Source organism: Dendronephthya gigantea, unplaced genomic scaffold, assembly GCF_004324835.1.
Source record: "Dendronephthya gigantea isolate DGI-Jeju-01 unplaced genomic scaffold, DenGig_1.0 000027F, whole genome shotgun sequence".
Lineage (NCBI taxonomy): Eukaryota > Metazoa > Cnidaria > Anthozoa > Malacalcyonacea > Nephtheidae > Dendronephthya > Dendronephthya gigantea.
The window spans coordinates 786,778-808,547 of record NW_021163037.1 but is presented as its reverse complement, the minus strand read 5'-3'; the positions used below and the strand labels follow the sequence as shown (position 1 = coordinate 808,547).

Below are 21,770 nucleotides of genomic sequence, written 5' to 3'. Positions count from 1 at the left end.
TCAAAACTTGAAATCAGAAATGCATAGATCATATCTTTGGTGGTTGCTCTATACAGTAATTTTTCACCATACCTTTGCTGATTTCTTTTTGCATACTCCTAGAGGTTCAAACAACCGACTAAATGGAGAGGATGCAAATCGTCAAAATAACAACAGGGTCTTTGACTCTCAGGTACGTATCCTTACTTTTTGCTAACTAATCATATAGCTTTGGTGTGTGGTTCAATAATTATAATCTGTAGATTTTGCGACCTCGCGAATTAACCTAACCTGAATAAAGCCAAATACAAAACGAACTTGTAATATCATCGGTTCACATGCGTGCGCAGGATTTGTAAAGAAGACAGCGGAGTACTATAATAATAGTTATATACCATAGCAAGACAAGCAGAGCATACAAAATTTACACTGACATTTCAGTTTGTGTAATTGTGTCTGTGTTACCGCAGATAACTTTCCAACTGACTTTGAGTGTGACAAATTTAGTCATGTGTGGAAATGAAAGGGCTAAATAGCTGGACTGTGACTGAAACGTGCAAACACAAATTATCCAATAAATTCGTAAGCAATAAGAATAACAAAGTTTGCTTAGTCTGTATCTATTTTGAAACTCGGTATTTGAGCTCATTTCATGCAGTTTGAAATTAGTTACACACATGTATACAGCTACCTCAGTACCTCGATTTACAGGTATAGAGGCGTACTATTAAATACCGTGTTGTGGTATACATGGACCTTAATTTTTCTACTGCGTGATTCACTGATTATAGAATAATGCAAAGGGAGGCTATAATGTCGCTGAGAAGAACGAGCAAAAAGGTTCAACAGACTGGTTTCATATGGTAATACAAAAAAATCTACTTTTTTTTCTTAAAAAATTTTTTTAGTATAATTTAAATGCTAGGGCATCGAGACTTAACTGCTGCGGGGAGATGGGAATGGTACTAGGCCTTAACCACCTTTGACGTTATTTAATATCTAACTACAATCATAGACAAAACTGTTAATAAAAATCAACGAAATCAAGATATTGGGGTCATTCATTTTAAAGCGAGCGTTTTCCCCCTTATTCCACCCCCTCCCGAATAATCATTGTTGGATGGCTTGTCGCGTTGCCTGCCTTTGCTTACCGAACTGATTCAACTTTGTCAGTGGGAGGGGGGGGGGGGAGGATATCGCGTGAAAGAAGTAAGCTAGGCTAAATAAACTAAAACACTGGATTAAAATTTAACCCCGGCAACGGTTAGCGCTAACCTAGCCTTGAACAACTGGCTCCAGAATTCTACTTTACTTCACAAAAGTGTTAACTAATGTTCTGTGAGAAACAGATTTGAATACTTGTCAAAGTACAATTTTTAAACTCTGATTTAGACTTACTACATGAGCGGGCCACTAACAGGAAAGACTATCTTGCCAATCGAGTGGACAAACCAACATGGTTGTGGGCACGGAGATCTTAACTGCAACATTGTTCTGCAATACAAATGTCAACCAACGACTATCACAGAGAAACATAAAGTAATGAGGAATGGTGAGACGATTGGCAACTTTGCAATAGTCTTAGATTAACGATTTCGCATTGTAATCAATACTTTGTGTCACATGACTTGACGAGCATGCGCAAAACTCAAAACTTATCTAGAATTTGGCAACTCTGAACCGTTAGGGAAGCGGCTGACTTCGGGCATTAATTCGTTTTGGATGAAGTAGCATCGCAGTTGCTCATTTTCAAAGTATCGCTAAAAAATAAATCAGGATAATAAAAGGGTTTATGATTAATTTTTTTTACAATTTTTAGGCAAATCAACGGAAACCCCCGCCCATAATAACAAAGGGCCATTTAACGCGTATTCAGATAAAGTGAAGGCTGTTAAAGCTGATGCTGGAGGGGACCGAGCCCTCAACGAACCTTGGGAATGGTATGATAAATGCAATACACGCGAACGAAATAAGGGTAAGTCGGTAATACTTTATGAACAATTAAGAAATCATGCTGTATGTGCGATGTAATTAAATTCACTCACGGTATTTTCTATATTAGTCATTTTCAATATTTCTGAATTTATTTTTCACTTTGTGTTAAAAGGATTATTTACCGCGGATCAAAATTTGCAAGGAGATACTTCTAAATACACCAGACAAAACGCTAATGGTGGCCAGTCTGGTTACGAATGTCCCGAAGAACGTGACTATTATCCATACTGGCATCCGTCCGATTGGATAGATATTGTCGTGCTTGCCAATAGAGTATCTGATTGTTACAACTACCGTACAGAAAGTTTTAATACAAGATCAAAAGGTGAAAATATAAACTGTCTGTCTGTCTGTTCGTCCTTTCAAGGCGTCCTTGTAATATGAACATCTATAATGAATCGTTTCTATTTTTATATTAACGTCAGGTGAATGTATGGAAAGTTATCCGAATGCCAAAAGAAATCGTCATGCTTCAAAACACAATAACAAAGCTGCCTGTGAAGGTGCTGGAGGAAAATGGGTGAACTTTGATAACTACTTGGAGATTGTTCCTGGAAAAACAAAAGCTCAATGTCGACTCATGGGATATAGATATTTTTGGGGAATACCATATCGCTCTGAAGATCTTGATCAACTGCAAGGACAAGATCCGGAACAGTGGAAAAAGTGCCTGGTGAGGTTGCCACGCCCAGTTTGTAAAGTGGCACCTAAAACGCGTACTAATCACCTTGGAAACGGGGAAAAGGTTCTTCCGGTAACATTCGAATGGGAACTTCCATATTTTCCCTCCGGACAGGAGCAACGATGTGTACTCCGTGCTAGGTGCGTGATGAAGTTTTTACTTTAGTTAAAAAACTGGTGAAAATACGCATTAGTGGCAAGGTTAAACGTACTTTTGATTTAGTGTTATGATTGGCTAGATGTGGCACTGATCTTCAAACATAGTTCAGTAGGTAGAAAGATGAATATCGACCATTTCTAGGCACACTGATACGCAATGGAGTTAACGGTTGCTTCACGGATAGAACTATTCCATTATCAGTCTATAAACCGGTGGAGAAAGAGCTGGACGATGCTATTTCTAGAGATTTCACAAGAAATTATAATGTTCTGGTCCATCACCATTCTCAATGAAAGGTATAAATTACTTGTAGATATAATATCTCCACCAACGACTACGATACAAGCAAAACATTCGCTTCTTCAAATAACAAGTACGTATATAATGGGCAATCTGCATTCGTATGTGTAAAGTTTATTTAACTATATGTAGAATTAACATGCAGAATATTTTGTAAAGGTTCACGCCCTGCGGGACATTAGATGCAATATTTTATTGTTAACATCAACATGGAAAAGGAAATACTTTATTGCAACAAAATAACTACAAGCTCCTTTTGTTCGTGCTGTTTAGAGTGTGATTCTAGTTCATGTATGGGAAAACAAGTACAGGCCTTTAAGAACAAAGCTATAACTTTAACCAAATATAATTGGAATAAAGGGTGATAGTATAGAATCATGTTTGAAATGTTTGCTGCTCAGAGAAAACTCGCTTTAATGCATATACTATACTTAATCATATATTCCACCCATAGCAACGACGTTATTTCAAACGACCCAGATGTCAATGTTGGAAAAGGAGGGAACAACAAAGTTACACTACAGCTTGCAATCAACACGGCTCAGTTTGGTCGTGTTTTCCAGGACCGATCGCACATTTTTAAACTCATACCCAGGAAAAATAAGTTTAAAAATCAGCGCATCCTAAACCTTAACGTTAGGGGGAAACGTGGAAATATTGTTCAAGCTTACCCTGCTGTTGAATACGACTTTACCCCTAAGGACCTAACAATGAGGTCTACAGATTACGTCCACGTACAGTTTGCTGGTAAGTTCTACGTGCTAGAGGACAACTAACAAAGCCTTAGCTTACATTAGCCTGGCAAACAAAAACGGCTTACACCACAATGATTGAATTGCAATAACCATTTCTCAATTCAAACAGGCGGCATTTGAGACTCAAAACAAATAGATATCATAATTCCTCTTGCATGCGCATTTACTGCTGATTCTTTTTACTAAAAAATTCTGATTCCCTTTAACAGGCTCTAATAATAATCCAGCAGGAAACGCTGGCGAAGGGCGTGACCGTAAGTTGTATCATGTTAAATTCAGTCAATGCTTTTATTAGCAATTTAGCGGGCACATATCTTTTTAAAGTCTCCCTTGGTTGTACAGTACAATTTTGCACATCTTTTTCACACTGACAGAGACAGACAGAAATAATTTGGTGGCAATGAAAAAGCCTGACTTAAGCTACCCATTAGAAGATACCACAGGTATGGATTACGGATCAATATAGACCTCTGTAACAAGCAATGAACTGGACAATTATAAACTTAATTCAGCATTAGGTTGCATTTGGGTGGGAATGAGATCAATGATTTTACGATCTTTGGATTGGATTTTAGGCCACATTAAAATGATTTATACTATTTATAAACTGCAGGCACATTATTTGACCGAGCAACTGTCATCGACGCACCCAACACAGACGACTTTACCCAAACAAAAACTGGTGCTGACATAGCAACTGCGATGGCAACAGCCGGTCGTTTTAAGCGTGCTCAAGACGTGCCCAATCCATTTCAGTTTGGAAATTGTAACGCTCAGCAAGCACAACAGCTGGACTGCTTTCCACCTTCTTGGACTGGATTACTCTTACGTCTTAATTCCGGCCAGTATTACTATATGTGCTCCCGTAACAACAACTTTACAAACAGGAATCAAAAGGCCAGCATAAAGGTTACTGCTCCACCTAGGCGGCATTATTGGGGCCATTGGTTTTGGGGACGACATCACCACCGTCACCACCGCCACCACCGTCACCACCGTCACCACCGTCTGTTCTTTGGTGATGAAAAATGAATGAATATCGTGACAGATCGCACTGGAATTGTATACTAATTTAGCGATTTTGCATAACACTTAGCTTAAAAATATTCAGAACACTTCAGTGCATTGAACGTAAGAAAATATGTTTTAGTTCTTGATATATAGCATCTAAAGTGATCTAGCTTTCATATACATCCCAATGCAAAATGATTTTTTTTATTGCATTGTTGTTGTTCATTAAAATGATAAAGTCTGAACGCAACGTCGTCGAATTTGCGCATCCTTGTCCTCAGTTGGGTTTTTGTTTCATCTTGCTGCATGGTTAGACATCAGTGTCACTGTGATCCGCATGCTTTGCGCGCTAAAATTCTGATTTAGTCTTTAAACTAAACCGAAACTCTGCTATCCCAGCGTCTGTTACTGTTAGAGTAGCTATAACTATTATTCAGATCATTTTATGGCTTTACATTTAATATAAAAATAGATTTGACATAATATGGTATTTACTGGCAACCATAATTACAGCTGGACGTCAGAAAACATAATTCAAAAATCACATTGCTGTAGCAAAAAGTCGGTTTTTAAATAAATGACTAATCGAAATTCCGGCATTTTTTTCTATGGCAAACCAAACTGGACAAAAGGGTTAGTTTAGAACTACTTATAATATATGAGAAACGTATAGTATAATTTGCTTTGGAACTATATTAGTATATAACTCCCTGCACGGCTTTCCCATCGATTCCGTTATCGTTGGGACAACAAGTATACTCATTATTGATTTACGTATAATACTATTAAGCAGTTATACGTAACTGTTTTTCGTTTGTTTATGCCACTTAAATTATCGGAGATGGTTGAACCGAAAATTTTGCACACTGGCAGACCACATTTATTTCTTTTTTTTTACGGTAATGATAGGATCTAACTCTGCGTTCGCAGCTGAGAAACATATGTGATAATGCGAAGTTCCTTGCATTTCGATTCTTTTAATTGCATATACTATCACTTCTAGATTTTAAGGAGCATTTGGTAACGTACACTTGCATTGTACTATAGCTAGGTTGACCTTTATATTTATGGTTTCGGTTGAATTACGGTGAGTTTGCAATCTTCAGTAATTTTTCGTAGATGTAAACTAGTTGATTTTGGCGATAGTAACGTCTTTCAAGGTATTCATGATGCATTGCGTGGTCGAAATAGCTTCAAATCATGCTTCTACAATATTTTCTTCAGTATATTCCTGTCACAACTATTAAATGCATTTCAGATGCTTGACGTGACAGGCATTAGCCCCTCCATAGGAAGCCAAGGGGGCCGTACAAGCCGGGAAAACCAAACTGGTCAAGGAATACTATACCTTGGTAAAGTGGGTTTGCTGATACACCCAAATTTAAAAAAGCTGTACCGCCTGTATCGTGGGTGTAACTGCAGAAAAAGGTTAAAGTAACACAAGAATTTATCACCACGCATATTGTACTGCTGGTGTATGTAGTTCTCGACTAACGCTTATACTTCTCGATATACGTTTGTCAGGTTTGGTTTGCCTTAATTTTATGGTTTAAGGGATATCCAAATTGGATAATTATGATATAAGACGGCTGGCTTTAGTTAGGTGTGGATGAAACACGCATGCGTCAAAAAATGTTTAAAGGCTTGCACAAATACAAGCGTCGGTTCGTCGGTGTAGTATAGGCTTACAAAGCCGATCAGTTATGGCACGCCATACATTGGACAACTATCAAAATTAAGATTTTGCTTTTTTACTTCTTCAATCCTTTCAAACAATTGCTTGTAAACAGTTGTATAATTATGTTTGCCGTTCTTATTTGGCGCGATTTCAAAGCTGTTCTCTGATTGGCCAATGGGGCGCTATTTGTTTCCTTTATTTGCTGTGAGCTTTTGTGAGCTTGCGTCGATATGGTAACGTGAAAATTGTGTACCACATTAATACCGAGTTTGAACAATTTGTTGATTTCATATCGTCGATTATTTCATGTAATTTCTTGGCATGGCCATTAAAAAGAGCAATGAACAACAAATTTTCTCGAACATTTGATCGACGACTGTACAAGCTCGATTCAAGTAAGATCAGGCAAACCTACCCAAGCGATGCGTTCCACGAAGGAAGCTACAAAGCTCAGAATCGCAGTGGTCATGGTCTGTTCCGGTGGTCGAATGGAGCGTGCTATGAAGGCGAGTTTATCGACAATAAGAGACACGGAGAGGGGAGACAAGAATGGCCGGATGGATCGTCTTATCAAGGACAGTTTCGGCAGGACGTACGAGAAGGTTATGGTCGACACACGTGGTTTAATGGGGAGGTAAATTACCTTGTTTATGTTCGAGTGTTTGGGAAATTATGTTTGTAGTATCAGAATATAATTATTGGAATACAATAGTTTAATATATAACTTTATGAAATCATGGCGACGCAGTATGAATAACCTCAACACAATATGTCGATGTGAATAATTAAAAATTAGCCTTTAATAAATAATAACATTTTACCAAGCTCCTATAAATAAAACCGAATATATTCTCCGACGTTCACTGATAAATATATATAGGCAAGAACACTGACAGAAAAAGACTCCCTTTCTCATCTAATCATCACTTTACATTGTATGTCAAGAAAGAAAACTAGTACTTTTAAGACTCAAAGAAGCTATGCCACATCTTCTTATATATGGGTTGATAGTTGTACCATATTGTATGGGATATACAGGTCATTTCCTGAGTGTTTACATTACCTCTGAACATCACCTTTTATTAAAAATACAAAATAATAATCTGTGCAATTGCTTTCAACCAGGCACTATAAATGTATAGGTAATAATATATATATATATATATTAATATATATATATATATATATATATATATATATATATATTCTTGCCAATTAAGTCTTGCATGGTACCATTATAATCCCAAATGATATTACTAGCTAGTATTATAGGTAAAGAGTTAAGGCATACCTCTCCCAATTTGAGTGGTTAATATTATTAACAAACTTGTTCCAAGGTTTCAAATAAAATTATTCTTGCATGCACATACCGCATTATTAAAGCAATGCATGCATCCTGCTTTCCACTATAAAAACCTTGTCAAAGAATTAAGGTGAGCCTTCTTTTTATGATGAATAATTTTAGATATATGAAGGGACATTTCTTGGGGATAAACGACATGGAAATGGAACATATTATTGGCCAAATGGAACTCGATATGTGGGACAATTCTACAATGATCTGAAAGAGGGATTTGGGTGTTTCTATTTCCCTGATTTGAAAAGATTCGAGGTATTCTATATTTGCCTATATAGCTTATCTGTCACATGTAAAGTGCTGGTATTTGGAAGGCATGTGTTTTAATTAACAGTTATATTGTTGTCTAACTGAAAATAAGCTTTCGCTCAGTTTTATAAAACCTCCACGTTTTTGCTAGTTATAAACGGTTCAATGCATAACCAGTTGTTGGAAAAGCTAAATCTAGATTGCATCCATGAACTAATTGGAATATATTGTATTTATAGATATATATAGCCTTTTTTCTTTGAAATATTATACGTTTCGTTTTGCTATAGGGATTATACAAAAATAATGAACGTAACGGCGCCGGAATTTTGTCGTATCGTGATGGTCGACAAGACGTCGGCATATGGCTAGGGGAAAAACTTATCAGGCTCTGTCATGTTATGGAAAACACTTTCCTCTTTCAACATTTTTCTGATTACTTTGTGAATGCTGGCGAGAACGTACCATTGAGAGTGAGAAGAGCAAACTCCGCCCTAGCTGAGGCCAGAACGATTAATGAAATCCAAGAGAGAGACCGAACTCTTAAATGTGTTAATGATGGAAACAGTAATCATTTGCTGCCCTTCAAGAGCCGAGTACCGCAAACTTTCTCACTAGTCGATATACTGGATGGCGTTAAACATCCATCCCACGGTCCCAAAGGTCCTTGTGAGTTAGCTGGCGAAGAATTTTTAGAAGTTTCCGGCAAAGGAGATTGTATACGATTAATTAGGTTGTTGGAACAAGGATTAGTTCACGTTGATGTGGCTGATAAAACTGGCTTTACCGCCCTTCTTGCCGCTTCGGTAAGTGTTTGCGCTTTTTTATTATTTTGATTGTTATTTTAAGCTTCCAAACATGCATGGGGAGGTATACAAAAGAATATTGGACGGGAACACATTGGATTATATTTAACACTCCATTTCCTAAACTATTAGCTATATGTAATTGGTGTTATTTATTTTCAATTAATAATTAGGTAAATTGTCACAAAGATGTAATCAACTGTCTCTTGGACTATGGTGCGGACGTGAATAAACTCAATTACGAGGGGCTTTCAGCACTTGCCGCTTGTCACGTGCTATTTTATACGAAACACACGTGGAAAGATAACATAGGTGAAACGTTGGCAGAAGAAAATCTATTTAACAGCGTTTATTGGAATGCCCAAAATGGGACATTTGTTCAGAGAAAGCCTATTTACTATCAAAAGAAAACACGTTCTAAAATTAATGAAACCAAAGTGTGTTCTCAATCACATGTCGAAACAAAGTATGAGTCGAACCGTGAGAATGTGGTTGGTAATTTATTGCTTGAAAAAATTGACCAAAATTTAACGAACAAAAGTAACAACGTGGTAAGTTCAAACGTAGGTAATACCGTTGCTTTAGACCCTGAAGAGCATATTAAGAATCTTAGCCAACCTTACAGTCAGAGAAAATCCCAAAACACGGGCGAAGATGAACCTAAAGAGGAACACAAAATGAATGGCGTTTATACTTCTAATATGGGTCGCGTTGATTATCATATTCCTAGCGAACCGCAATCTTTGTATTATTTAAAAAGAAATGGGATTGAACCAAGTCAAACTGACATTAGTCAAACTGACATGAGCGTTGCGCATTGGGTTGGAGTCGAAGAAGAAAAATCAATAATTAACATAACTGATGTAAAGTCGAATTCAAACTCAAAAAACCCGAGAAAACAGTCTGAAGTGACTGCGTCGGTGATAGAGAACAAGGGGGACACACACACAGACGAAAAAGCCAAGTTGTCGTCTCAGCAAGGTTCTTTAAGTATCAAAGAGTCTTTAGTTCAACAATCAGAAATTGTCGATAAGAACGCGTTCATTCACGTTTTTCTGCACAGGGCAGCTTCCGCCAGATCAAACCGAGATTCATCCATCTATTACGATAATATCGATTCTAGCAATGAGGGGACATTTTCTGATCCTTATTACCAAGATGGGAATCAGTGCAATTTAACTGAGGATAAAAATGCTGCTGAACGGAAGGATGTTGATCTTCCCAAAGTAAACATTGCTGCACCTGATACGCTAGAGTCTGTGCAGTATAGCATACAAAATGCAATAAGCAGCTCCCTGCAAACTGCAAACACAATAAACGATGACGATAGTCTAAAAAGTGTGGAACAGAACAGGCAAAAGCTACTTACTCAACAAAGGTGAGTTCTGATATATTGCATACAGTGTACCTTTGGGCGGCCCTCAAACAGGAGGCGTTAATTTATATGATTTCTCCTAATTAATTAAAGGCATAAGTCACAAGAATCCTGATTAAAAATTTTTTCATGTTAAACAATGTCCTTGCCTCCTTGATATCATGCACAGCATGTTTATGTGATGCTGTATATTTCAAAAAATGACGTGCTCAACTGTTGTCTATATTTTTGTAGGCGTCCACATTTAGAAGCAACCGTGCAGCTGCTTTTAAGGCGAGGTGCAAATCCAAATGCATCATCTTTACCAATGCCCGTTCTCTTTTTTGCTATCAAAGCGGCAGATGCTCCTGCTGTCAAACTACTTTTACAGAAAGGCGCTAATCCAAATTCAAGACTGTCAAAAGAGGTAATATTGATTTTGAACTGCATACAACTGTATATTCCTTATGTATATACAATCAGACCATTTTGGTTCGCTATTATTTAAAAGAAAATGAGATCATTTAGAGAAAATGAGAAGTAATTAAAACACCAAAAGCCGTATGTCTGTATTCAAAAAGCTCACTCATACTCATTATTACTGATCATTATGAAAGTCCTTTCTTACAATGGAAAGATATAACAGGACATTAAAATTCAAGCTCAATCTTTCACTCAAGAGTTATAGAATACATGCGATGAACACAACAAAGGACGATACAATATGTCGATCGTACCATATACCATATATTATGTACAGAATAGAAAAATTATCATTTTTTTTCTTTTTTTAATAGAAACTTGGTATAACGCCACTACATATTGCTGCTGCTTTGCCCTCTGATGCTGTTTCTATAACTAAACTGTTGCTCGAGGCTGGAGCTAATCCAAATTTAAGAGATTTCGCTTTTGGGGACGCTGAAGACGGTCGAACTGCCTTACATACGGCATGCTGCAGAGAAGATAACGACGAGGTATGCCACATATGGGTTTTGGGGTACAGCGAATAATTTATATATATATATATATATATATATATATATATATATATATATATATATATATATATATATATATATATATATATAAACTATCTAATTTATCTATACTATCTAACTATACTTAAATACTACCTCTTTGTAGGATTCAAATACTGTGATAAGTCTACTACTGGATTATAAAGCTGATCCTAACTTACTTTGTAATGGTCATTCAGCATTGTCATTGGTAATTGCAAGTGGAAATGACTTGGTTAGTACGGTACACCAAATATTTTATGCCGGACGCAAGATTAAGGGCCCGGGGAACATTTGCTAATTGGTGCCTTCCTTTGAACATAACCCGGATACCCCCAAAACGACCCACGAGAAAGGGCAGGATTATAGAAATTAGAATTGCTATATTCACGAGCACGATTCTTACACTATAGGATCTTCACCTCTTTTTCCAGCATTGTGCTCGTTTTTAAAGTATATACATAAGTTCTTTTATTTAAAAGCCGTATACTTGACCATTTTTTTCAAATATTCACATTTATAATTCCAGTTGTTTTTCACAAGTTTTACCAGACCATGCATGTTTATGTCGAATTATAAAGACATGTCCATGTAATGTATGGGGCCATAAGTACACATTGTGCATCATGTTCAATCAAGACTTCATAATGCAAATTATTTATATACTGTAGGCTGTAGATACTCTGCTCAAACAAAACGCAGATCCGAGTCTATCCTTAACAAACGGGGTAGGCTCATCTCTGTGTGCGGCAGTCTCGTTTACTGCTGAAAAGCGACGAAAAATTGTCGACCGTATGCGTTTGGTAGGTATATAATACTATATGTACATGCTTATATATCATGTAAACACGTGACCACAACTAGTGTTATAGATTCTCATGCATAACTATACGTTTTATCATGTACCAAGGTTGCATGTTCAAATATTGGGCAAAGAAATGGAAAAATACAGACAAAAAATAATCCTGTTTATTTATACATGTATATGTTGACATCCTCGTGGGTTAAAATCTCTTGTAGGTAAACAAATTAATAAGAAGTGGTGCAAATATACTGGCTCCAATAGTTATCAACAATGATCATCCTCCTGGTACTGTGGTGGATTACGCGTACAATGTCTTTCTTCAGGTTACCATGCATATAAAATTTTTCACTGTCCATTTTCTGATCGATATATTGTTTGCCTGCAAAGAAAATCTAACCTGAGTTGGAAAATACGAAACACAGAGTCGCCATAATTTCTCCAATATCAATTGTTTCTCTTTATGTGTAGGATAGAAGGATAGCTCACACGCCTTATCATGCATTGACGCCTTACGAGAGAGAAATATATATCGCTCGCCGTAAGATGCTTGATCATTTGGCCGAGCTACTGCGGACGCATGTCCTGAAAAAAGAAAAAAAGTTGCTTGAGGAGCAGTTGTCTCGTGCCAAAGGTATTGCGAAATATTGCACTTTTGGGTTGAATTACTTCAATAGAAATTTTAGTGTCAGGATAGATTTCAGGCTTGCATCAAGAACATGGAGAGATGTCTATGTATGCTTTGAACTTAAACCCCTTTTTTGACAATGCTTTGGGCCTATAAATTATGTAATATTTGACTGTTAAACTCCTTCAGTATTGCAAGAGGAATCTAGTGAAGAAATCAAAGAGGAAAACCTGGACCGAGCAGTGAGTTTTTATTTTGATGAGACACGAAATCAACAAAGTATTTCGGAACTTGGCTCCTCTTTTGACAAGGTAGGAAACAATTCTTCGTATGAACGTGTTAATAAACAAAGATCAAGTCACTTTAACTCTAAGTGACAAACTGACAACACGTTAGCAAAGAACGTAGCAATAGAACTTGCAGTAAGTATTATTGTACTGATTTGCTTCATTCCAGGTATCTATTTACGATGAAAGTCACGAAACCCTGTCGTGTTTTTCATCAACTGACAGTCGTTTTCCAGACTGTGGTTTACGTGTCGCGGTCGTTCAGACATCTTCTGATCACATGAGCGTTTCTAGACTATCCATTAACTCGACAAAGAACCGCCAAGTCTTTCGAAAAAATCGCTTTCGCTATTGCTATGAGTGTGGTCGGTCAGTTGCAGTCCGGCTGGCGGCATGCACGAGGTGTAAGGAAGTCTTCTATTGTAGTAGGAACTGCAAGCTAAAGGCTTGGAATTCGCGGCACAGGGAAGAATGTGTCAGATTATCAGGTAAGAAGTGTTTTGGATTATACACTGTAAAAACAGACGGGTTAAAATAACCATTTTTATTGGTCGTAACCAATTTGAATTGTTTATTAAGAATTGGTCCGTCAGATGTAACCAATAAAATATTGGTCATTTCTACAAAAACTGAAATGTATATAGCTAATATAGTTTTATTTTCGATCACTTTAAAATGGTTATTTTATACATTTTCTTGGTGACCACTACTAAGTGACCAAACAAGACGTAATTTAGTTGTGTGGGTAACCCTTTTAAAATTAGTCATATATGGGTATAGTTATAGCTGCAGTTATAAATTGCTTATACTTATTATTCTGTATTGGTCAGATGTGTGACATACTAATATGTGACATACCAATATGTGATATACTAATAGCTAATTTAACTGAAAAACGAATATTTCTTCTGAACATGTTATGACCATTGACCACTTTTACATAATGTTTCCACTGTTTTCTTTATGAAATTTGTGAACAAAGAAAATTTACGAGTGATAACAGTACATTTATTTCAACTTGTTGACAACTTCCTTCGTCGTTGTTAATGAAATGAAAACTAATTTTATGTTCACTGTATTTGCAGCAAGAAACAAAAGCTCTTTTTCTAAAAGAACAGACAGTCAAACCACCGTAGGCAATGCACATAATGAAAAGGACGGTTTATTATCAAATGCTTCGAAGGACACCATTTTTAAACGACAAAATTCCCGAAATTGCTCTAAAAGCTCAAAGAACTCTCGTGCAAGGGCGCTATCAAGTGTGCATAAAAAGAGTAAAGAAATTGTACATTGAGAAGAAGCATCGCAGGACGATGTTTGTCCGTCAAGAACGAGTGAAAAACCGTGATTTCTCAGAAGATGTTTTCTACGTCTAAAAAACGAAACTGGCGCCACTTTTGACATGCCGTGATGCATTATATATCGAGTCTAACCAGTTAAATTTTCACACAGCAAGGTGGAGTTACTAGCTTTTGAACAACCCTTTTTAAAGAAATAAAATTGGATGACAGCTCTTTTATACTAAGGATTAAATCATCCATCTTGCATAGAAGTATGTTAATTCCGTTTCGCTTTTTCATTTGTCTCCCTCTAAAGGTCCATTCATATTTTCGTGCGATTTTTTCTTTCTATAGAACGAGTGAATTAGTTATTAGTTCCGGATGTTCAAATAAGAGCTCTTAAACACCAGAGACGTCGTAACTAGTTATTCGTTCACATCTACCAAAAGAAGAAAATCGCACCAAAAAGTTTTTTTTATCTTGCAAAAGATGTGAAACATGTTTATAGCTACTGTAAAAAATTGTGATATTCTATGGCGCATGCGACAGTCTTTTTGTACAGTCTTTTAGTAAATTAACCATATACGGTTGGACTACAGTACCGTTAGTCGTTACTGCACGAAAACCATCATGGAATCCACAAGTTATTTAAATAAATCTTTTTCGTCTATCTTACATGTCGTTGCCTATTTCAAATATCGCGTCAATGAGGCAATTTGTTTTTCGCAACGCTCTAATAGCAACGTTCCTTTGCACAGACAACTGCTTCATGATAAGATCAATATCTGCGGCTTCCAAACCCTCTTCACTTTCAGCCCTTTCACCAAACGCGAGGAAAACTGAGCTTGGTTTCAATTTGTCCGCAATCGTCAATTCAGTTTGCAATTTGCCTTTGTGTATTATTTTTAATCTTTCCAAGGGAACATGGACGACACGAGAGAAGTGTTTGAGCGCTTGCAGGCCAGTGCAAGGTAATTCGATTTCGAGTTTATGCTTTTCCTTTGCATGCTTAATGTACACAACGACTTTTGATACGTTATCATGCGAGTTGGTTGGCACATGTGACATACATGTATTTTCTAATTTATAACCACTAGTCGATGAATCTTGTTTTAGAATATTTGTATTGATATCGATTGAATGACTAGGTATACTCTTAGCAGGATTTTGTGATGAGTTGACTTGAGAATTTGTCGGTGAATATACAAATTTTTTAATAGTATCTGGATCTTCCTCTGATTCTCTGAATTTACAGTCAGTGACAGTGGTTTTGCATTCAGTTGCTTTTTCTGTGGTATCAAATATTTTGTCTACTTTCGTTGCTTGAGTCATTTTACCATCCACCAAATCTGGAGTTTTAGTAATGGAGCAATTGTTTCTGTGTTTCCCCCAGTCAGATCGCTGACACTCTATAGAACTGAAACGTTTTTGCATAGTTAGGTAATTCGTGTTGAACGCGAGCATGCTATGCGATTGAGAGAAGATTACGGAACAAAATGTATGACATTGTCTACGCTCATGTTTACTGTGATATCTTTGTATATTTACGATTTGCTGAAAGTGACTAGCTTGCATGCATTTGAGCCGAATTGCTTCTAAATAGACAGTAATCACTAATCAGTAATGTTTACACAGCAAAAAGTCTGCTGCCAAAGTGATGCGTGTAAGCATCGTTGTATGTAACGTAGGAATCTAGTTTAGCAGAAAGAAAAGTATACCAGTAAAAAATCGATTGACATCTTCCACAACGTTTCATAATCATTTCTTTCTTACCGCAAACAATGCAATTATTTTTGTCCGCCATATTGTTTTGGAATACACTTCTTAATTATCCAGTGTGTTTCCTTTTCCAACTTTGGCTGTTCAAAATTTATTGAGATGATTATTTTCTTTGGAGGTTGGAACAATGGAACATTGGAACTTGGAACAATTTCTTAATCGCGATAAATAAAATTGGTTGAAAATTATTAGTTCCTGGCAATTCCACGTGAAAAGAATGGCCACTTCACTCTTTGACGCTCAAGCCTGCACGGAGCGAACTGCGAACCCTAAATTTTATAAAATACGGCTCTACTTCTTAAATCGAAGTGCAACTAGAAAAGTTGAATATATAAGTGGAAACACGTAATTTTTTAAATAGGTAAATAAAATGGAAGAGTTATAGAAGTTTGTAAATTAAAGTACGAATCAATGACATATTTTGTTGCAAGCGATAAAGTTTCAAACCTTTGGTCCTCATGAAGAGCTGTCTAGCTATGGTAAGGAAATGGAAATGAACGATTATTATGTTTTTCTTTTTTTTAAAGAAAAAGAATCTTAGTCAATTTTATGTCTAATTTTATACAATTTTATCAGGGAGTGAATTCATCGCAATTGGAGAAGGAAATTGGTCAAGAATTCCCTCCAAACGAGAAATATTTTGGCTTGGTTAATGTGAGTATCTGCCAGTAGTTGGATATAATTTCTTTTCGCATTTTATCTTGTTTCCTTTAGCTTTAAATAGTTTATGCACTAGCTTAGCAATGCCCATCCCTTTAGATCTAGGATTCCCTAGTAGGATTTTGCTTCACATATTTGTTCTAATATTGATTTTATATATCTTTCTAATCACAAACATTTAAGTGTAATGTTATTATGTAAGTCTGCTGTGAGACAATTGAAAAGGTTCTATCACATGTGAATAAATGTATTCAATATCCTCCTGGATTCATCCTTTTTTAATAATCATCACTGTTGTTGACACTGAATTATATAGTATTTTTGTTTTTGTACAATATTTTAGGCATGGTCAAATTTAGTTGAAATGATTTCACTAATACTGTAAATGATCTATTAGGTGCTGGACTAGTGCTTGATAACAGTTAGAAATAAAGAGTTTATTCAAGAGCAGCCAGTATGGAATGTCAAAATATTTTGCGCCAGACAGCTAAAATTTCACTACAAATTATGCGCCAAAATCGTTAATATTTTCGCGCTGAAAAAAGAAGTATGCAGCAAACTACCTACAGCTGGCAGCAGGCTAAACTGAGCTCAGACTGTGATGAAGGCTAGATTTAGCTTACTAACTTTATAAAAATGTACCTTTTAATTGCATACAGTCAGTACTTAATATAGCAAACTAAGAAAAATGTGCACCAAAATATGAAAATTTTAAATTTAAGGCCAAATTTTGTACACCAAACATTATTATGCAAAATACATGCCAAATGTTAAGACTGCACGCCGGACATGTCCGGCGTAGGCCTTCTACATTCCTTACTGGAAGAGCAGTGCTTTTTGACAGCTCAACACTAACTATAAGTCCTAAATTACTTTCATGTGATCAAGTGCAAATTTAACAAAGTTATTAGCCAACACATTTCATGCTTGCTGCACCCACCATGGACTGCATGTAAACACAGTGGCAAACACTTTATGAAATATTGCGGGGGGGGGCTTGGGACAAGAAATATACTGAGGTTTGCCATTTTTTTTAAATCCCCCTCTCCCCTTGACTGCATTCCTTAGCTAGTGACTTTATACTACTGTCCATGAATAAGGACATTGGACAAACTTGGACAAAGTTCCTGACCGTTGGGTGAATAAAAATCCACCAAATAATACAAATAGTGCAATTTCATTGACATTGTATTTATTTTCAACATATTCCATTGTTTGGTATATTGCTCATTAATTAAAAAAATAATATTTAGATTGACAGTTATGTTGTACAACAACAAATATTTCTGTTGCAGTTTGGGAATACCTGTTATTGTAACTCTGTTCTCCAAGCGCTTTACTTTTGTCAACCTTTTCGTGAGAAGATACTTTCATACAAGCCACAGAACAAGAGGAAGGAGACATTGTTGACATGTCTCTCTGACTTGTTTGGAAACATTGCTTCGCAGAAAAAGAAAGTCGGAATTATCGCCCCGAAAAAGTTTGTTGCCAGATTAAGGAAAGAAAACGGTAGGAATAACTAAATCTTCTGATACAGTAGATGTCCTATGTATAACTAAAATAAAGTCTTGAAATCCAATCGAAAATATTCCTTGGCAGGCTAATCTGTCCTCTTAAGTCAAGAGCCATTTTAATATGTTAATTTCTATTTCGATAAATATCCCTACCGTAATTTGGTCTAAAAGTCATTCATTGTTACATGATCGATACTCATAACCGAATGTTATAACTGCATCTTGCTTAGATGTATTTGACAACTATATGCAGCAAGATGCCCACGAATTCCTGAACTATTTGTTAAACACAATTGGAGACTTGTTGCAAGGTATGGCCGTATGCAAGAATTAGTCACTGTACATTATTGTACTATTTGAATTTATTGTTTATTCATTTATTAACTGTACTTAGACATATGTAGACTGTAGTGATTTCCAAATTTATTTAAATAACATCACGACAAATTAGGTGCTATTAACCAGTGAACCAAAACGCTTGTAATAACTGCAATTATTGTGTGAGATTTAATGAATGTTTGCATGCTCCCAGGAGAAAAACAGAAAGAGAAAGAAAAATTGGAGAGACAAGGCAGTATTAGTAGCACTGCAAGCAGCAGAAGTACGGGGACATGCAATTCGTCTGCTGCGGGTAGCACAATACCAACGAAACACGACGAGACATGGATACATGAAATATTCGAGGGCACGTTAACCAACGAAACACGTTGTTTATCTTGCGAAACAGTAAGTGTTTTAAAACAATCCTCGTATTAATTTTAAGTTTGAAAAATATCCATGTTAGGCAGCATGCAGTATCTGGTGTTTAAAGGTGATGTTCAATCATGCAATAATTAAAAAAGGTCTTTTTATAAACTGCTATATATTCTTACATACCTGTATATATATGCTAAATGCTTATATATTTCTACATATATTTTATTTATTAAGACAATATTGGTTAATGAACTACATAGTTATCATGTCATAAAAATACGGAACATTCAAATTTAAGTTCTGAATAGCACGTATGTAGCCATAATGCATCAACCTATAATTATTGATCGATATATGGTTATACATGTACGTATTTTTGTCTTTTTTCCCAGGTAAGCAGCAAAGATGAAAGTTTCTTAGATTTATCTGTGGATGTGGATCAGAACACTTCAATTACTCACTGTCTTAGGTATTTTCACCCACTCCTCTGGGCAACGAGCAAAGTGTGTAACAAGAGAGAGAAAATTACAACTTTCTCTGATAACATCATAATTAAGAAATTTTAACAATTTATTCTTGATTATTATGGAACTTCATGAAACAAACTTTTAGACTAGTGGTAAAACAGTTGTATTTCTTCTAGGGGATTTTCGTCTACTGAAACACTTTGTAGTGAACATAAATACTTTTGTGAAACCTGCAAGAGTAAACAAGAGGCTCAAAAAAGGTTTGTTGCTGACAACTTTATAACATCCAAGACCTGATAAAGTTTACAATGTTGTTACCGAGAAACACTTCAAACTTTGTATTGAAGATGATTTCTTTCTTCATCTCTTGTAGCATCATATTGTATTTATTTCGTCTATTTTCTATAGGATGAGAGTAAAAAAACTACCTAAGATCTTAGCGCTCCATCTAAAACGCTTTAAATATATGGAACATCTTCATCGCTATACAAAGCTTTCATACAGAGTTGTGTTTCCTTTGGAACTGAGACTTTTCAACACTGTAAGTATTGGATAGAACTGGGGAAATGTTTGTCGCACATAAAAATATCAAAAGATTTAGCATAATTGATAGCTTGCATGGAAAACTGTTGAGTTGAGTTCAGACACATTTTCGACCAATTGTTACCCCTATATAGTTCAGAACCAAAATATATATAAAGGGTCTCGTTCTTCGTTCTATATATGCACCTGCACCTATATGTTGCATTAAGTGTAGACTACTTTTTTATCTATATGTGCACGAAAATGAAATCAACGTACTAAAATTAGTACGTATACTAAAATTAGTAAAAATGCGAAATATTGTAAAATGCGAAAAATATGGCCTGGTAAAGTTTCACCTTATTGAAATCTATATCTATTTTTTTAACATTTAGTCAGATGATGCGTGTAATCCACACAGATTGTACGACCTTGTCGCTGTTGTTGTGCATTGCGGAAGGTAACGCGATTTTTGCTTTGTAGGTACATCTCTATAATGAAGCTTTTTTAGAGTAACATTGGCAAACACCACCTATGAGACCCTTTTTAATCTGGTTTTCTATTGCGAGTCTATACTTGGTTTTATAGCTACTTGCTATTCTTACAAAGCTTGGTCTTACAAAGCTTGATCTTACAAAGCTTGGTCTGTACTTAATTTATTGGCACGCCCCATTTTATTGGTGCTCGGGCTACGAAAACAAAGACCGAGCACGGATGAAACGGGGTGTAAACAGGGCTAAATGAGTTAATTTTTATCTCTTAATTTCCAGTGGACCAAATCGCGGACATTACATAAGCATTGTGAAAAGTCACGATTTTTGGCTTTTATTTGATGACGACATAGTTGAGGTAATACTATTAAGTCAAATTATCCATCCAAGTAAAACTCATGACGTTGTTAGTCATGTAGCCGCCTACTGGACTATCAGGTTGTTTATCTAAAGGGGTCTTAGACATTTTCTAAGCAATGACAAAATGCATGCAATGCCCCCGTGACGCTACATAAAGCGTAACTAGCATTTTCAACCGAATAAAGTCATGTCCACGCTCATATTTGCAAACTGCAAAATAAAATTCAAATTGTCCGTCACGTAGAATCCTATGTATAGACAGCCTCGTATTAGGTTTATCTTCCCTGTTTTAAGTATAATGCTGTTTCACCTTGTCTAGAAAATTGAACCACAGACGTTTGAAGAATTCTACGGTCTCACAATCGGTGGTCATAAGTCAAGTGATTCTGGGTATATCCTTTTCTATGAATCCAAAACCTAGCAAACAAGACATGCAGCAGTCTGCTGCCTTGTTTGTGTGCACTTCATCATTTCTCCTATACCTTTTGTCCTGCAAAGAAAAACCCGGAAGCAAGGTTGCGAAAAAATGTCTTTCCCCATTTCTCCTTTATATAGGTTTTATGTGCATGTGTATATACGAAATAGTTTAGCTCTTAAAGCTAGGCTGACATATTTATCAAGTTTATCGGGTTGCAATTAATATTCGTAAATATACACGTAGTGTTTAATATATTTTCAAGCAATAGACCTTTATCATAATGACGTCAAACGCGGAAAGTCTGATTTTACAGGAAGTTTGATTGGCTCGATAGTTTTGCAGAGCCAATCAAATTTCGTATTAAATCAGACTTTCCGCGTTTGACGTCATTATAAGAAAGGTCTATTATAACATGGCCATAAATAGACAGTGGGAAATGCTAATTATATTCTCTTTATAAGAAATGCTTGCGAGGGCATGCGTTCAGTATAAGATAATCCGAACAATCGAAATCGGATTTAGTTA

At 36.1% G+C, this 21,770-nt stretch overlaps 4 protein-coding genes across 4 annotated transcripts; 3 read left to right on the top strand and 1 right to left on the bottom strand.

Moving 5' to 3' along the window:
- Positions 1-5,126, top strand: LOC114523492 (protein DD3-3-like). The gene is made up of 11 exons (XM_028544437.1): positions 1-172; positions 771-842; positions 1,372-1,531; positions 1,799-1,954; positions 2,087-2,299; positions 2,400-2,796; positions 3,129-3,188; positions 3,570-3,862; positions 4,080-4,124; positions 4,245-4,313; positions 4,484-5,126. Exons 1-11 carry the CDS (start codon positions 20-22, stop codon positions 4,900-4,902), a joined length of 2,037 nt encoding a protein of 678 aa, XP_028400238.1. The 5' UTR covers positions 1-19; the 3' UTR covers positions 4,903-5,126.
- A 1,660-nt stretch (positions 5,127-6,786) lies between these two features.
- On the top strand, positions 6,787-14,373 carry LOC114523389 (ankyrin repeat and MYND domain-containing protein 1-like). The gene is made up of 13 exons (XM_028544287.1): positions 6,787-7,193; positions 8,025-8,171; positions 8,456-8,971; positions 9,145-10,349; positions 10,581-10,752; positions 11,123-11,299; positions 11,469-11,576; positions 12,013-12,144; positions 12,362-12,469; positions 12,615-12,777; positions 12,961-13,082; positions 13,228-13,546; positions 14,144-14,373. Exons 1-13 carry the CDS (start codon positions 6,900-6,902, stop codon positions 14,350-14,352), a joined length of 3,672 nt encoding a protein of 1,223 aa, XP_028400088.1. The 5' UTR covers positions 6,787-6,899; the 3' UTR covers positions 14,353-14,373.
- A 244-nt stretch (positions 14,374-14,617) lies between these two features.
- Positions 14,618-16,143, bottom strand: LOC114523391. Its single transcript, XM_028544288.1, has 3 exons — positions 16,057-16,143; positions 15,015-15,755; positions 14,618-14,686 (listed from the first exon to the last, which is right to left on the bottom strand). The coding sequence occupies exons 1-3, from the start codon at positions 16,140-16,142 to the stop codon at positions 14,635-14,637; spliced, it is 879 nt and encodes a 292-aa protein (XP_028400089.1). The 5' UTR covers position 16,143; the 3' UTR covers positions 14,618-14,634.
- A 347-nt stretch (positions 16,144-16,490) lies between these two features.
- On the top strand, positions 16,491-21,562 carry LOC114523475 (ubiquitin carboxyl-terminal hydrolase 46-like). The gene is made up of 11 exons (XM_028544410.1): positions 16,491-16,596; positions 16,694-16,771; positions 18,073-18,286; positions 18,522-18,602; positions 18,824-19,017; positions 19,380-19,456; positions 19,631-19,714; positions 19,863-19,995; positions 20,372-20,436; positions 20,747-20,825; positions 21,147-21,562. The coding sequence occupies exons 1-11, from the start codon at positions 16,576-16,578 to the stop codon at positions 21,246-21,248; spliced, it is 1,128 nt and encodes a 375-aa protein (XP_028400211.1). The 5' UTR covers positions 16,491-16,575; the 3' UTR covers positions 21,249-21,562.
- Positions 21,563-21,770: the final 208 nt, after the last annotated feature.

Bases quoted from the DNA above. Each gene is read 5' to 3' on its own strand.
- LOC114523391 (XM_028544288.1), bottom strand. From the start codon at position 16,142: ATGGCGGACAAAAATAATTGCATTGTTTGCGGTAAGAAAGAAATGATT. The intron at 15,756-16,056 runs GTATACTTTTCT...AAAACGTTTCAG, and splicing joins TGTCAATCGATTTTTTACTG to TTCTATAGAGTGTCAGCGAT. The intron at 14,687-15,014 runs GTAAGATAGACG...CTCGTTCTATAG, and splicing joins TTTGAAATAGGCAACGACAT to AAAGAAAAAATCGCACGAAA.
- LOC114523389 (XM_028544287.1), top strand. From the start codon at position 6,900: ATGAACAACAAATTTTCTCGAACATTTGATCGACGACTGTACAAGCTC. The intron at 7,194-8,024 runs GTAAATTACCTT...GAATAATTTTAG, and splicing joins ACACGTGGTTTAATGGGGAG to ATATATGAAGGGACATTTCT. The intron at 8,172-8,455 runs GTATTCTATATT...GTTTTGCTATAG, and splicing joins CTGATTTGAAAAGATTCGAG to GGATTATACAAAAATAATGA.
- LOC114523475 (XM_028544410.1), top strand. From the start codon at position 16,576: ATGAAGAGCTGTCTAGCTATG. The intron at 16,772-18,072 runs GTGAGTATCTGC...TTTCTGTTGCAG, and splicing joins AATATTTTGGCTTGGTTAAT to TTTGGGAATACCTGTTATTG. The intron at 20,437-20,746 runs GTAACGCGATTT...CTTAATTTCCAG, and splicing joins GTTGTTGTGCATTGCGGAAG to TGGACCAAATCGCGGACATT.
- LOC114523492 (XM_028544437.1), top strand. From the start codon at position 20: ATGCATAGATCATATCTTTGGTGGTTGCTCTATACAGTAATTTTTCAC. The intron at 1,955-2,086 runs GTAAGTCGGTAA...TTGTGTTAAAAG, and splicing joins TACACGCGAACGAAATAAGG to GATTATTTACCGCGGATCAA. The intron at 2,797-3,128 runs GTGCGTGATGAA...AATTACTTGTAG, and splicing joins CGATGTGTACTCCGTGCTAG to ATATAATATCTCCACCAACG.